Consider the following 16,608-nt stretch of genomic DNA (forward strand, 5'->3'; position numbering starts at 1 on the left):
CAACTGCACTGACATTGAGTGCATCTTCTTCTGCCAATGTATGAGACAGTTCTTTTGTGGCTACAACTGTCACCACCTGAGGATAGAAACTAGTGCCTGATGGACAACTTGGAAAGAAATACTGGTTGATAGATATTTTTTTTGGGCGAAAATTATTAAGTAAAGCAGTCATCATAAGGCATTGCCTGATGGTTAACATGATCTACCAGACTGAGAAGAATCTAAGAAATGCAGTCATTTAATATTGATTTTGAAAACAAATTTGACTTCAGCTGCAATTTTCACTCAAATGACTGAGCTAATCAGGGGGTAATTGTGAATTTCACAGTTCAGAATCTTTAAAAAGACTTCTCTTGTTATCACGGTCACAGACAGCTACAACATGGTCGCAGAGAAACGAGTAAACTGCTAGAAAGCTAGTAATAGCACCCTGATCGCACAGTCGAAAAAAAGTGTAAAATTTCAAACCCTCTAACTCAAAAAGTCCAAAAAAGTCCAGAACGAAATTTACACAGATGAAAAAGCAATACATACTTTACTTATTGCTAGAAAATTGAGCCACCTGCTACCATACTTTTTACGAAATTGGTGCTTGATTTCTAGCGTTCGAAAAAAAGGTCGAAGGCTGTTCGAGCAAGATGATTTTAATTGCCATAATTCAACTCTGCGGTAACAGATTCAAACACTTTCTAACTTTTTACTGATTGGGAAGCATATCATTATTTAATGCCCAAAGAAATTTAGTGAAAATCTCTTACTGGTTCCGCGTAGCAATCACTTTTTTTCACCAGCCACACGATCGCATTTGCCGCCATGTTTTTCACTTTGCTGCAGTGCGCTCGCCCCAGTCCGCCTCCGCATCGCACATCGCTCAAGAGCTCTGAGCGCGTTTCACCGCCCTTCCTTTTTAGCGCCCTGGCGTTATCAACAAGATCGCGCGCGACAAGCACAAAGCACAAAGAAAGAGCGTGTGTGTTGGAAGCTTGCAGAAGTGATCAGAAGTGTTGGTTTTGATCGAGTGAATAGCAATGGATTCTCATTGTGAAGGTAAGAAAATGTTTAAATGTAGTTTTGGGCATAGGGGATTCCTTTGGTGCTAAGATACATGCCCCAGACATTGATACTCGATCGCTCTCAATCGACAGAGCGTTTGCATGTTAATGCTTTGCATGTTTGCTCAGTATTTTGCTTGTGTTCAACTGAATGAGTGTTCTGTTAAAAAGTGAAACAGATCATGTGCTTCTTCGAGTCACAATCATATATAGATTTACTGCATCTGAGTTTTGAAGTGAAACAGTGACGCATTTTTGGAACCTTGCAAAGTTTTCGACGCCATCTTGGTTGGAGCTACAGTGTATAATGTGTCAGTCAATTCCAACCGAGATCATCCCCCCCTCCCGGGGGGCAACCCCCGGACATTTTATCCCTATTCTGGCCCAAATAGTGGGAAATTTGACGCGAACAAGCCTGGATGGTCGACCATTTGACCCCGAAATCATTTTGAAGCATTGCTTCAGACCATATGGACACAGCTGATGACATAATTTTATTATGCCACGTTACATTGCTTGTAGCCTGCGAATACAACAGCCACTCATTCGCATGCCGCAACGAAAAGAGCGAAATGCTAAGAGAGACGTCTACAATTCACAGCCAGAAATTCAAAACTGATGATGTAAATCTGTCCAGAATCCGGACAGGAGCGCTGATTGGTCAGCTAGCTAATTTACATAATGTATGCAAAATACATGTATAACACTTCATTACCACACATGTGATTACATGAACGGAAAAAAACGGATGTTATTGCAGACTAAAAGTTGACCGGGAGAAGGATCGTGGAGCTACTCTGAAGCTATGCCGTACAGTTTCTTTAATTTCTCGCTTCATATGTAAATGGGAAACAAAAGAAACTGCTTTATGAACCGGACGAACGCTGATGGGCCACTGCGGCCGTTTGAAATACATCAATTTTGACACCTAACATTTATTGTTGACGTTAAGGGAGCTGGCAAAACGAACAAGCAACAAAAATGTGAAATACAGATAACCTGAACCATTCTCAATTAAAGAATAAATGCTACAGAAAAACAGAATTTGACGAAGAACAGGGAAAGAAGAAACTAAGTGTCTTTCAGTAGAATAATTGTTATGATCGCTGCAGTATATTTATGGCCCATTACCACCTCGAGAGATGCGCTCATGTTCCAAAACATGTCATTTAGTGATTTAACAGCTTATTTTTCCAAATATTACTACTCGTATAGAGATTCCTAATTTTCGCAATGAAGTTATCCGCTGTAAATGTGTTCTTGACTGCCTAAAAAGTGTTTGTGATCAAGCTAGTAATGCGCGGCTGAGAACGAAAGTATAATTATGCAGGACCAACTGCTTCCCGTGTGGGGAAATCTAATTAGGGTTAACGTCATCAGTATGGAATTTCTGGCCGTGAATCACAGACGTCTCTCTTCGTGTTTCGCTCTTCGTTGCGGGACGCGAATAAGAGGCGGTTGTATTCGCAGGCTACATTGCTTGCGGTTAGACTATCCAAAAAAATCATGGTCGTGGCAGCTGGTCTTCGGTGGCCTAATGGGGATAAATTCCTGCTTTGTAAACTGACGACCCGGGTTCAATTCTTCTTGGTGTCAAAAAAGAAGAACCTCAACAAAATGTTGGTCAGCAGTCAAGGTTAAAAGAGATCTCGATCTTGAGCCTCATATAACATCTCGTAACTTGAAGTGTAACTTGTCTGTGATCAGCTAAGCTGTATAATTATTCTGTTTACCTTATTTTAGAAATATTTAAAGCAAAGTATTTTAACAACGTTAACAAAATTTTCGCAAAATAAAATTAATGCGAATTTAAGAAAAGTTCTGGGTACCATAATGATTTGATTTAGCACCCTCCATCCAATAAGCGCCCCTTCGGAATAAGTGCCCCCCTTCGAATGTGTTTTTGTCAATAAGTGCACCTATTCCAATAAGCACCAGACCTCTCAACCTCAAAGAACCGGAAATCTGGAGAACGAGGTCAAAAAACCGGAAGATTTATCAACTGACGGACAAAAATAACTAAAACCAGATGCTAATTAAGAGAAAGAGTTTTTTCCTGTTTTAGCAACACAAAAATTAACGTTATTTTCACGGCTTGTGTCTTCTATATATGGTTATCGATTGTGTGTCTAGCGAACAAACTAATGAAATACCTTTGCCGGCTACGGATTTACACAGAATTGGCTCAAGACAATCGCCTAAGTAAGCCAAAAATGGCATTATACAAGAAATTGTATCCTTACAGCTTGTGACTCGGTTTATCGTGAGATTTTTCTGTCTTGTCGTGAGACCGTGAGATTGAACTAAAAATCGTGAGTCGCACAGCAAAATCGTGAGACTTGAGAGGTCTGATAAGTGCCCCCATTATAATAAGAGCCCATATTCTAATAAGCGCCCCTATTGTGGATACTGTAACTGCCCCTACTGAAGTCATCAACTTCTAATAGATAAACTCATGAACGATCGCCGTACCTTAAATGTATATATTTACTGCTAAAATGTACAATTCGTTTAAAAGTAACTGAACTTTCAACAATTTGTTACTGTTACAGTTTCTGTTATTGTTAGTTATTTTAATATTTATTAAATTTTTGTTTTGAACATTTGGTTGTTTTTCAAAAAATTAAATAAGCGCTCTCTCTCGAATAAGCGCCCTCCCTTGAGGTGCCAAAAGTAAATAAGCGCCCCGGGCGCTAGAAATTAAATCATTACGGTAAATGCTTATAGTAAACGTGTTTACCTAAATAAACTTAATGCAAATTTGAAATTCACATTACCGTAAAGACTCATGTATAAGCAAGTAATAACACATATCATTAATTTCCTATAATAAGGTGTAAAAAGTCTGGAGTGTTCGTAAGGAAAGCTTTTGTGGCAATTGATTTCGGTGATTTCTTATCAAAAGATTTTTTTTGTTTTTAATCTTTTAAACTTTAAAAAAAATGATCTACAGTTTTGATAGTATAAAGCTTTTTTATTGTTGCTGTTGAAGAACATTTCTTTGCATATTTAAATGTTTATGGCTTGTGAAACATTTTACAGCAAAGAGCCCAAAAGTGTGACCACTTTTAATTAATTCACATTCTTTCACTAAGATTATCCAATCAGAAGCTGATGATAGCTTCTGGTAGAAAAACACAAACCGCAAGCAATCTGCTGTGAAGACAAAATTGATTTTTTTATGGGGTGCTCATCTTTTCAGGTTTTTGCTTTGAAATCCACGCCAGAATAATTACTTGCAAAATTATGGGAAATAAAATTATTGTCAAGTGATTTCAGGTAAATTATCCACTAAAGCACTTTTCTACAGAAAATATATAACAGTAATTCTCAGTCATTCAGCCAGGCGACTGTACATGTATGCTGTACCATAAGTGTAATAATTTCCATGGCTAACATTCATTAACCATTTATTTTTACTTACTTATTTTGCAGATATCTTAAGTTATTCTTATTTTATCTGCATAGCCGCCAGTTGTGACTTCAATGAATATTTGACAACTCTCAGAGAAATTACTTTAGCATTGAATTTGAAAGCAAGTGAAAATTATTCTTTATAGATATTATCCTTGTAATTATTGATAAATACTGTTTGTCTGTTGTGCGATTGTGCTGCAAAGTGGTTCTACATTGTATGCAAAATGTACCTTTAAACTCAACATTTCAAGAGTCAGCGAGTTTAGTTCAGCTTTATGTTGTGTCATGCAATTCAGCCTCTGAACAATTTGAACAGCATTGAATATTTTGACCTTCCCGGTTTTCATGTCACCCAAAGTAGCGCTTGTAAAAAATGGACGATAACCTTGTGATAATTTTAATTAGAAGCGTAAGTAAGCAGAAATAAATTTACACTTAATGAAATTATTTACACTTACACATGTACAGTGAACAGATGCTTGGCGGATCAACTGAGAATTGCTGTTTACATTTATTATTCCAAGCTTTTGAATAGTTAATGCAAATTTTTTTAATATTTCTAAAATGTATTTTGCATTTCGCAGTTGTAAATTTGCTCTACAACCCTCCAAGTTAAGACCATTTAAGTCACCATGGCGACTAAAATTTGGAGCTGGTGACTAAATTGAAACTGAAGTCGCCAGCCTGGCGACTAAAATTGAGAAGAAGGATTGAAAGGGTGAGCTTAATTTAGCGACTAAAATTTTTCAAAACGAGGCGACCAAAGGCAACCAAATTTGGGCAGTGGGTGGCCAAATGGCCACAAAGGAAAAAATAAACTTGGAGGGTTGCTCTACTGTAGGATAGGTAACATGTACTTGTAAAGCTGTAAAAGGAACAGGCACAGGTCTCCTGGAGTTTGTGTTGGTTCACAAGAATCTGCTTCTTTTAATTAATTCACATTCTTTTGTGTAGTAGACTATCTAATCAGAAGGCAAGGATAGGCTGTTCTTGCCTTCTGATTGGATACTCTACACGAAAGAATGTGAATTAAAAGTGCTCACACTTCTGGACTCTTTGCTGTGAGTTTTCTTCAGTTATATAGTGTGTTCACCAAAAGCATAAAAATTATAATATACATGTACACTTTTGTTTCTTGAGAATCACAATGTTTTTTTCAAAGGCAAAGCCGAGGGAGACATTGCGATTAGAGGGAAACAAAATTAACTGGTTTCCCAAAAGAACAGTCAGAAGTGTTTTGTTACATAAAATAGCATGACAAAGCCTTAGAAAATAGCGCTCATCTGTTAACTTTTGTGGGCAACATTGCAATGCCACCCCGGGGGTGGGGACTTGCATATGAAAGTGATGGGGATGCTCGTCGTCTCGCTTAGGGGTGTAAATTTCAGATTTTTGGTCTCGTCTAGGGTGTTCCGGGCAAAATGCCAATATTTTTAGCCATAATGGTTTTTTTTAGGGTTACACACGAAGAAATATGCAAATATAAATTCAATTCTTAGTTTTTTGGTATCTTTTAGGGGTCTAGAAAAGCTTGAGCCACACCCAGATTGGTCTCTTTTAGGGGTTCTTTTCAAAATTTCCAGCGAGCATCCCCGTCCATTTCATAAAGGAGTCTCCCCCCCCCCTTGGGAATGCTACCCTCTGTCAGACGTCATAGATTTTGCAATGTTGTCTGCTCTGAGACTTTTAGCAGGAAACAGTTTTTATTGTTAGATGTCATGTGATATCAAATTAGCCAACAAGAGCGTGTGCTGTTGGGGAAAAATTTCTAGCTTTATAACAATTTAAATTATTTGCACAAGGGGAACTGGAAGAATACACATACACACAACTTTGATTCCTTTGTGCTTGTGATTCTGCTTACACCTCAATTTTTTTTATTTTGACTGAATCTTTATTGCCCTTTCCTTTTAACTTTGCTTACAAGTCCGAGTCTGGACCCTTAGCTTGCTAGTTAAAACCAGCCATTAGAAACTGTTTTGATTTAATTGAAATTACAAACAGGAGGGTCTTATTTCTTGAATGGGGCACTATCTTGTAAAGCTTTAATTCTCTGAATTTTTAACATGTTGTGAAATGATGTAATTACATTATCGGGCACGGATCCAGACCGGTTTCCACCATTTTACGGAAATCGGTCAACCCCTTGTCCAAGTGACTCAAAAAATACCCAGAAATGACACTTTTGGGAGTCAATATCTAAAAATTTTCACCCCTGGACCCCCAACAGGAAAAACAGTCACTATTTTTCCTGGATCTGCGCCTGATCTTGATTGCCATTTTAGAATGCTGTAGTGCGCTCTGACGGTCGATGTCTGCTACCTTTCTTTGCCCGGCTGCAACTACTTCACTAGGGTAGCCTCTCACCTTGAAGAATGATGCCATCTCATTGGACTTGGTGTTGTAGTCCTGTTGGTCGGAACAGATGCGGCGCAGGCGAAGAAATTGGCTGTAAGGGATTGCGTTTTTACAGCCAGGCGGATGGGACGACCCATAGTGGAGGTAGTTGTGGGTGTCGGTGGACTTATAGTGGATTGATGTTATTATTTTGTCATCAGTGATGGATAGGCGAAGGTCCAGGAAAGGAATCGATGTTTCGCTGATTTCGAAGGTGTACTTGAGCGCAGGATGGTATGAGGAACAGAAATTAATGAAGTCTTGAAGATCTTCTTCGCCTGCGCCGCATCTGTTCCGACCAACAGGACTACAACACCAAGTCCAATGAGATGGCATCATTCTTCAAGGCGAGAGGCTACCCTAGTGAAGTAGTTGCAGCCGGGCAAAGAAAGGCAGCAGACATCGACCGTCAGAGCGCACTACAGCATTCACGAAACCAAGCATCTGAGGGGAAATCAGAAAAGACCCGCATGATACTAACCTACCATCCAAAGAACCAGGAAGTCAAGAAGATTTTGTTAAAGAACTTTAGTATCCTGACCGACGACCCTCGAACAAAGAACATCTTCACGACCACGCCCATGTGCGTTTACCGGCGGGATACTAACCTTCAAGACATCCTGGTTCATAGCACCTTCTCCTCAAACCTTCAACAGGAACAAGCCGGGACCTTTCCCTGTCAGCGGCCTAGGTGCCGGACATGTGCATTCACCGGAAAAACTCAAAACATCAACCACGCGAACGGAGTTGTGCACCCGAAAGGACACCACACCTGCACTACGACCGGAGTCATTTATGCCATCACATGCTGCCGTTGTCAATCAATGTACATCGGAGAGACTGGTCGTAGGCTTGCAGACAGGTTTGGCGAGCACCTCCGCTCAGTTGAAGGTTACAACAACAACCAAAGGTACCAGAACGGTGGTTTCCCCGTGGCCGAACATTTTAACCAAGGGGGCCACAATTCCATCCACGACATGTCAGTATCTGTTATCAAGCAAGTTGGTGGACTGGCGGCCCAAAGACGAAGGGAGGAGATGAGGATGATCTTTACTTACAAGACACTAGCCCCTAGTGGAATGAACATTGACTTAAAATTTTAAATTCATATTTGTATTCTCAGACTAATATTATGATGTTCATTTAAATTTTTGTCATGTGCGCTGAGCGCGCGCGCAATCTTGCGCTTTGTTTATTTTTAAACGACGCGCACGCAAGACATTTAACGTACGATCAAGCGTTCCTTTTAAGACATCACATTTACACTGATGAAGGGGTTTCCCCGAAACGTCTGTTTTTAAAAAAACTATTTTGCACTCCAAGAACACTTATTGAACACTTATTGTAACAATTGAGTGCTACGCAGCAAAACTCTTTTTATTGCAATAAAAGATACCCTGTTTAATACAAAAATAGAAGAAATTTCTCAAGTTTAAAATTTTGCTAGACGTTATTGGCTTGTGAGTGAAAATATGAAATCTTAACTTTGAAACATGTAATATCCTTTTTGGAAGTGATTTGTTTAATCATGTCATGGTACAGCAGGGTACACCAAGTTTATTTTCCTTGTGAATCAACTCCTGAAGGTCTCTATCGGCAGGGAAAACTTGGAATGGCGTCATTGTTTTAACATTGATTGACTTGAATTCTGACCCTTAAGCTGTAACTGTCTTACATAAACTAAAAGACAAGTTTTGAAAACATGTTTTGACAAAACCAACTGTCATTGCCAATTGCAGAGTAAGTTTTTTTTTACAATAGGTGTTACTTGGTTTAGCATGGATAACATTAATAACGTACAGTGTACATTGTTTGACACCACAAGAGCATGTGCAGAGCTAAAGAAAATGATGAAGTTGTTAATTTAAAGTGGTTTTCTCCCAGTTGAAATATTGATAAAGCTTCCTTGATTTTAATTTGGAATTTGGTGGTGGCAGGGTCCAAGATGGTGAATGAATCTGCAGAATCTGCATGAGTTTCTACATTCCTCTTAGGCCTGTGGATGTTTGTAGACCTGAGAGCTCTTGTCGGTATAGAGGTGCTTGTGTTCACACATGGAAAATGAGTACAGTTAGCTCACAAAAATTTGTAAAATGCTCGCGAACAGAGCTCCCTTTGGGATAGAGTCTTTGAACTGAACAAATAATGAATGCCAGTTACAAGCCAGTTTTGCCCATTTTTTCAGTAAAAAAAATAATTGTTGTGTTGAGTTAATGATTTTGAACCCTGGTAACGCGAACTCACATAAGTCGAACTTACTTTAATTTCCTTTCCCGTTTGCCCAGTGATTAAAGCAACGAACAGATCACATATTTGACAGCCATTATCCTCTCTTATCGTAAGAATGTATGGTCGTGTAAGAGTTTCTCCCGAGATAAGTTTAATTTGCACTGTACTGTACACTGAATTGCTGAAAAATCAGTGAACTATCAATTCTTAACTTGCAAATTGATCATTCAATCGACCCCGATAACTCGTAACCCTGCTAACTCGAATTGTTTTTCGTTTCTCTTCAGAGTTCGAGTTACCAATGTTCTGCTGTATAAAGGGCGCCCATTGCCAGAACCTTTTTTAAGGAATTCTGACAGAAGTTTTGCACTGTTATAGACACTGCAATTACAACACTTAGAGTCAATTTTTTACGTTTCCCTCTCCTTTGAAGCCATATTTGTACATGCTCCCCTATCAAATCTTACCATTCTTACCCCCACCCCCACGCTCATAAAATATGAATTGTACCTTACTCGTACAATGGTGTACCAGGACAGCTAAAATAATAACATCTTGTTCCTCGCGAAGCGAGGCCGAAGGCCGAGCGTAGCGGGGTGTATAATTTTGTCCTTCAAAGGGCTCAGGCGGGATGAAAGCTCGTGTGGAGTTTACGTGTGTGAGCTTGGTGTGTGGCGGAAATGACGTCACACGGCCGCGCGCTGGTGTGAGGCGTCGAACTTGAAATCAGATCTTCGGTACTGAGGGCGGGCGTTCAAATCCGGCTAGGGTTTTTTATTTTATTTTTTTAATTTTTTTTTTGTGGGTTCGAATCCTGAGCCTTTCATTTTTTATCCTTTTTCTTTTCGAATTAAAATAACACTGATTTCCACATAATACTCCCTAAACGCCAATTCAGGCTATAAACCTTTCATCGCCATCAGGAGCGCGCGGGCGGAGGGTTCGAATCCTCCTGCCGTTCGTTCTTCTTTTTATCTTAATGCCCTCAAATAAATGTCCAAAATGCGACTATCCAAATTCCAATAATTTGTCGATGATTTTGAAAATAGCCTGCGCTTCCCAACGCTTTATACCTCTTTACGAACCAGAAAGAGCGGCCATCTTCAAAGCGGAGTAGACCCTGGGAACGAGGGTGTCGCGGCCATGCCTTATTCTAGGCAACAATATCAAATCACCGGTTAAAACCGGAGCTTCGCGAGGCCCTGCGAGTCACGTATTACTAGTTAGTGAGTGCGAAAAACAAAACACCATCGCTCCCAATATGGCCACTACGTGCCCATAGCCAAGTACTGAACGTATAAAGAGAGCATGTGGTTTTGTAACAAGCTGATAAATTATTTTAGAGTAATTTCTCACGTTTCATTTTATTTGCAGATGGACTCGTGATGATGTCAAAACTAAACACACATGAAAGTCTACACACAAGGAATACATCTTACAAATGCGAACAGTGTGGCAAATGTTTTAGCCAAGCAACAAATTTGAGGAAGCATGAAAGGGTTCATACTGGTGAGAAGCCTTATGAATGCAAACATTGTGGCAAGTGTTTTAGCCAAGCAACAAATTTGAGGAGACATGAAAGGGTTCATACTGGTGAGAAGCCTCATGAATGCAAACAGTGTGGCAAGTGTTTTAGCCTAGCAGGCCATTTGCGGGCTCATCAAAGAGTACACAGTGGCGAGAAGCCTTATGAATGCAAACAGTGCAGCAAGTGCTTTAGCCAAGTAGGAAGTTTGAGACGTCATGAAAGAGTCCACCTAGGGGACAAGCCTCATAAATGCAAACAGTGTGGCAAGCATTTTAGCCAAGCAACAAATTTGAGAAAACATGAAAGGGTTCATACTCTGATTCATACTGGTAAGAAGCCTAATGAATACAAACAGTGTCTTAAGTTGTTTAGCTTTACAGGCCATTTACCGGCTCATGAAAGAATCCACAGTGGCGAGAAACCTTATGAGTGCAAAAAGTGTGGCAAGTGCTTTAACCAAGTAGGAAGTTTGAGGCGTCATGAAAGAGTCCACCTAGGGGAAAAGCCCCATGAATGCAAACAGTGTGGCAAGTGTTTTAGCCAAGCAACAAATTTGAGGAAACATGAAAGGGTTCATACTGGTGAGAAGCCTTATGAATGCAAACAGTGTGGCAAGTGTTTTAGCCTAACAGGCCATTTGCGGGCTCATGAAAAAGTCCACAGTGGCGAGAAGCCTTATGAGTGCAAACAGTGTGGCAAGTGCTTCAACCAATTAGGAAGTTTGAGGCGTCATGAAAGAGTCCACTTAGGGGACAAGCCCCATGAATGCAAACAGTGTGGCAAGAGTTTTAGCCAAGTGGGAAATTTGAGGACTCATGAAAGGGTCCATACTGGTGAAAAGCCGAATGAATGCAAACAGTGTGGCAAGTGTTTTAGCCTAACAAGCCATTTGCGGGCCCATGAAAGAGTCCACAGTGGTGAGAAACCTTATGAGTGCAAACAGTGTGGCAAGTGCTTTAACCAATTAGGAAGTTTGAGGCGTCATGAAAGAGTCCACTTAGGGGACAAGCCCCATGAATGCAAACAGTGTGGCAAGAGTTTTAGCCAAGTGGGAAATTTGAGGACTCATGAAAGGGTCCATACTGGTGAAAAGCCTTATGAATGCAAACAGTGTGGCAAGTGGTTTAGCCTAACAAGCCATTTGCAGGCTCATGAAAGAGTCCACAGTGGCGAGAAGCCTTATGAGTGCAAACAGTGTGGCAAGTGCTTTAACCAATTAGGAAGTTTGAGGCGTCATGAAAGAGTCCACTTAAGGGACAAGCCCCATAAATGCAAACAGTGTGGCAAGAGTTTTAGCCAAGTGGGAAATTTGAGGACTCATGAAAGGGTTCATGCTGGCGAGAAGCCTTAACACCGTGAACAGTGTGGCAAGTGTTTTAGGCAAACAGGCCATTTGCTGGCTCACGAAAGATGCACAGTGGTGAGAAGCCTCATGAGTGCAAACAGTGCAGCAAGTGCTTTAGGCAAGCAGAAAAATTGAAGACTTATTCACAGGTCCATTCTGATTAGAAGCCCTTTGAATGCGAACAGTGTGGTAAGTGCTTCAATCACTAGGAAATTTGCAAATTGCCATGTAAATACAAAAAGAAAGGCAAGTGCTTTAGCCAACAAGAACATTTAAAAAGACATGAAAACTCCCACACAAGAGAGATGAAATTTAATTACGCACATTACGTCAAGATAGATACATGTAATGTCAGTGCAAACTGTAACACTTAATCAGTCCTTAAGGAAGCTGCGGCAGCAGCCAACATCAAAGAACTCAAGAATGGCCACTTTGAATGTTGGATTTGTTCCGAGAGGTTAGGTAGTCATGCTCAACTTCTTAATAATATATTTTAGCCCATAGAGCTTTTTTGCCCATAACTGCGGTGATACCCTGTTAGTCCGACCAACAGGATGGTTCTTTAAAAATTAAAAAAATACTGAAATTACTGACCGTCCGACTATGTGCTGTCCACTCGATTCTTGCAAGATAAATGTGTTTTTTTAGTTATGTGATGTACATGTACAAATTATTTCCAAGTTGGAAAGTCTCAAATTATTAAATGGAAGGTACTTAGGTGATAAAAAAGAGATCGGTGACTGAGACTGATTATACGTGACGTCAATTCTTTATGGCTGTTATGTCAAGCAAAGTGGAAATCACAAAGCACAGCAGGTCTTCACTTCTGTTTGGTTTCAGTTACATGTTTCTGTAATATCTCTAAGTCATTTAGAATCCTGACTAGGCATTAACTTTGGTGAGCCTGAGTTATGGTTTTGCTGTGTTAAAGTTATGATATAAATCACGAATAGACAAGCAAAGAACATTTCCAGCGGTATTTCATTTTATTATTTAATTCCCAGAATGTTTTTCTAGGCTTATTAGGGATGAACTCTTTTAAACTTTCCTTTTTTAGGTAGGTGACATCACAAAGAAATTAGACATCTTTGTTGATGGAAAGAATGCAAACTAGTAATGCAACGCTTTCGAGTGGTATACTTAACAATTATTCCACGAGCGCGCATTGGATGGCAGATAGCCAACTTGGCGCTATGCGCCTCGTTGGCCATAACGATCTCATATCCAACAAGCCCGAGTGGAATAATTGTTTTATTAAAAATGAACATTTCAATATTTTATCTCCCCAGCTGTTTTCGTTGACGCGTATCGGCAACCATTTTTGTGGTCGATGGTATATGAGCTCATATACCATTGGCCGTCAACCAATTAAAACGCAGGAATGGCAATATACCATTCGTAGTTTTTAATAATATGGCATATCTCACGAGTCACTTGTATTTTCTCTGTATACACGAGCTTTTAGGCTAGTGTGTATACCAAGAAAGTACAAGTGACAAGATGGATATTCCATAGTACACCACGAGAAAGTGTTGTGTAACTATTTAATACCATGCCACAGAAAATACGCTTACTAAATTTCGTCGAGAATAAGTTTGCAGCGCACGATGGGAAGGTTGGTTTGAATACCCTCGGCTTTCTTGTATTCTGATTGGCTGTATTTTCTATGGCATGGTATAAATTATTTTATGACAAGGATACTTTGTTTCTCACCTTAAGTTAAAAAGTATCTAGAAGCACGTGGAAGCCTGGGGTCGTGTGGATGGTGACAAGTTAACTCTAGTGTAGGCTGATAAGTCCTAACTCACACACAGAACATGATTATATAGTTATAACGTCGAATGGACAATTGTATACAGTGTGTTAACCAATATATTTGTTATTAATTCCATTTATGTACTAGAAATATGCTAATAAACTGTTGTTGTTGTTTGTAGTGCAGTAAATAAATTTATTTAATCTCAATTCTATCGTGCCATGGCTACTACAGACCACTTTTTTTAATTGTTGGTAAAGCACTCGGTGCTGACTGGTTTTTAAGCTGAAAAGGAATCAAAAAGCTCTTCGAGCCACGACTGATTTTTTTTCACCAAGTTTTAAGTTTGGTTTTCATACCTTGAATATAGACTATATATATACGAGCAGCAGGTGATTCAAACATTTCTTTGATGTAATTAGAAAAGCAGAAATGAGGAAACATGCGTGACAATTGCAGATAATCAGCTGTTTAATAGAACCCACAATGTCTATTACATGTCTATTGATCTCGTATGACTGAGCCTGTCCGATTAGCTCACTCGAGAAGGTGTCAGGATATGGCGCGAGTTGTGAGTTCAAATCCCATAGGGATCAGGCTACGTTTTTTTTACTCTTTTTGCCCCATAGCACAAGAAAGGTTTCTATACTATATCGCTCCGTAGGTATACATTGCAGAATAAAAGCATTTACATATTAAAGCCGTAAAGTAATAACGCTGTAAATAAATATATCAGAACATAGATTGTTTCGGATAAAAATGTACTTGTGCTGTTACATCTGAAAAGCTTTTTATTATCTTGCAAACAAGCAGCCATGCACTCGACTTTGGCCAGCGCTCTGGTTTCTTGATAGATCCATCGTTGATGAAGCTATGTGGAACATGATTTAATTTTCGAATGCTCCCTCATGTACGACGCTAGCTCTACAGATAGACACAAAAGTCATCGATCGATTAATGGCATTCAATGGCCACTGTCGCGGACTTGCCGCGATAAACTGGGGCAGAGTAAAAAGGCCAGGTTACGGGAAGAAAAGGCCTGGTTACCTTCGGAACTTGTGACTTTTTAACAACGTGGTTTACGAACGATCTTGGACAATTTCGTGTTGTACTTTAGACAATTTGTAGTTATTTTTGGACCTTTTGCAGTTCTGTAGTTACTCGGCAATAGCCACTTTTTGGCGGTCGATTACTTTCTACACTATCCTCGGAGACCCAGGGGCAGCAGGTCGGAAAATTAGATTTTCTGGCCAATCAGCGAGCAGGAAGTCTGCGAAACCTTTCTAAGCTTATCTAAGAGACTCCCCTTACCAACCGATAGGGCAACTCGAGCTGTGCATGATTGATGTACAATGATTTACAAATTCAAGTGCAACATTGATTGCGAGCAAAAGACAAATGAAAAGACAAATCTTGTTTAACTGTTTCATTTGTAAGTATAAGGATTTTTTTAGTTTTAACTTAAAGTTGATTTAAACGGGATATTTTTCTGATCAATTAAATAAATTCAGTGATGCGTAACACACCGATATAGCAAAAAGGGGTTAATACAACTCTTTTTAGTGCCATAAAAATGTATTTAAGCGTACTTCTTTCTGTACGTTAAAACACGTTTTTATGACGCTAAAAATAGTTAGTTTTGCTATTTTTCAGATCAATTAGCAAACTGTTATCTTTTCCGCAATAGCTAATGGTTAATCTTCTGACGTTTGTTCGATTAGAGGCTTATGCAAGTTTCTGGTTGCTCGAGAGTTAAAGTTGTATACTACTTCTTTCGTCCTGAAAATATTCTTCAAGAAATAGTCATTTGGGAATAGAACTTATCGTTGTTGAAAAACACCAATTTGTAGGAGTGGTGCTGTAACTGGCAAATTGGTTTTATCCGCCAAAGATCAAATATAGAAATCTAAAGACACAAAACATCTTCAACGCTTTTTCAGAATTCATTTTTTGCGGAAATCGAGCCAAACATAAAAAATAGTCAAGGTTTTTTTTTTTTTTCAAAAAAAGATGTTATGTTTGTTATACTGTAAAAGTATTTTCTCTTAAAGCAGTCTATTTAAAATATCAGAGCCTCTTGTTGGGTAACATGGTCCGTAGAAAAGTTTAGTTTCATCTTGTCGACTTGAACATAATAAGGTGTTTTTTAGGCACATTAGCATTTCGTAAGAAAGTGAAGGAGGCGTTTCAGTCTTATGCAAATTCATTTGTGAAACTTTTCTATTTCTATGAGAATAAGCATTTTATTATTTATGGTAAATTAACATTCTGTAAGAAAATGAAGGAAAAGTTTCAGTGTTATATAAATTGATATCATTATTATGGAAATAGACATGTTAAACATTCCTATGATTTTTCCTTCTATCATTCGTCATTGTCTTGGAAAGTAAACTAAAGAATTGTTTGTTGGTTCGTTTGTTCATTCGGTATTTTGTAAGAGCTTTCTATTTAACGGGCGCAGTTTGAGTTGGATTTCATACCGATTTGCAATTCGTATAAAACGGTGAGTACAGAGGATTTAATAATGGTATTTTATGCTACAGAAGCGGACTGCAAGTAAGCATAGTTGTTGTCCGTAAAAAATAGAATGTATTAGCCAATATATGAGCCAATAAGTTCATCAATTCTTAACTATTGTAAATGGCTTTTCTAATCAAATAAAAAAAACGGACAAATTTGGACTTCTCGATAAAGTTAATTTGATTTAAATTTCTAGCTACTGTTCTGTTTAAGCACATTTAGCCACTGTTATTTTTAACTTGAGGACAGCATTTAGCGTCTAAGTTAAAGCTAAAAGAACCTGCGATAAATCCCGTGTGGATATTCTTTTGTACCTTTTTTAGACAAAGTTGACCTGTTAAAAGTGACGCTGTGACGTTTGTTG

The 16,608-nt window shown here is 39.0% G+C and overlaps 1 protein-coding gene across 2 annotated transcripts; it reads left to right on the plus strand.

Annotated features, from left to right (window-relative positions):
• Positions 1-934: 934 nt before the first annotated feature.
• LOC144637996 (uncharacterized) lies at positions 935-11,998 on the plus strand. Of its 2 annotated transcripts, XM_078497093.1 has the most exons (3): positions 957-1,047; positions 5,054-5,187; positions 10,470-11,998. In XM_078497093.1, the coding sequence occupies exon 3, from the start codon at positions 10,481-10,483 to the stop codon at positions 11,972-11,974; it is 1,494 nt and encodes a 497-aa protein (XP_078353219.1). In that variant the 5' UTR covers positions 957-1,047; positions 5,054-5,187; positions 10,470-10,480; the 3' UTR covers positions 11,975-11,998. The 2 variants fall into 2 exon arrangements, with proteins under 2 accessions (XP_078353218.1, XP_078353219.1); XM_078497092.1 differs by lacking the exon at positions 5,054-5,187 and having other exon boundaries at positions 935-1,047.
• Positions 11,999-16,608: the final 4,610 nt, after the last annotated feature.

The sequence above is a fragment of the Oculina patagonica genome, chromosome 14 (genome assembly GCF_052425735.1).
Source record: "Oculina patagonica isolate OP01 chromosome 14, crgOcupat, whole genome shotgun sequence".
In the NCBI taxonomy this organism is placed as follows: Eukaryota; Metazoa; Cnidaria; class Anthozoa; order Scleractinia; family Oculinidae; genus Oculina; species Oculina patagonica.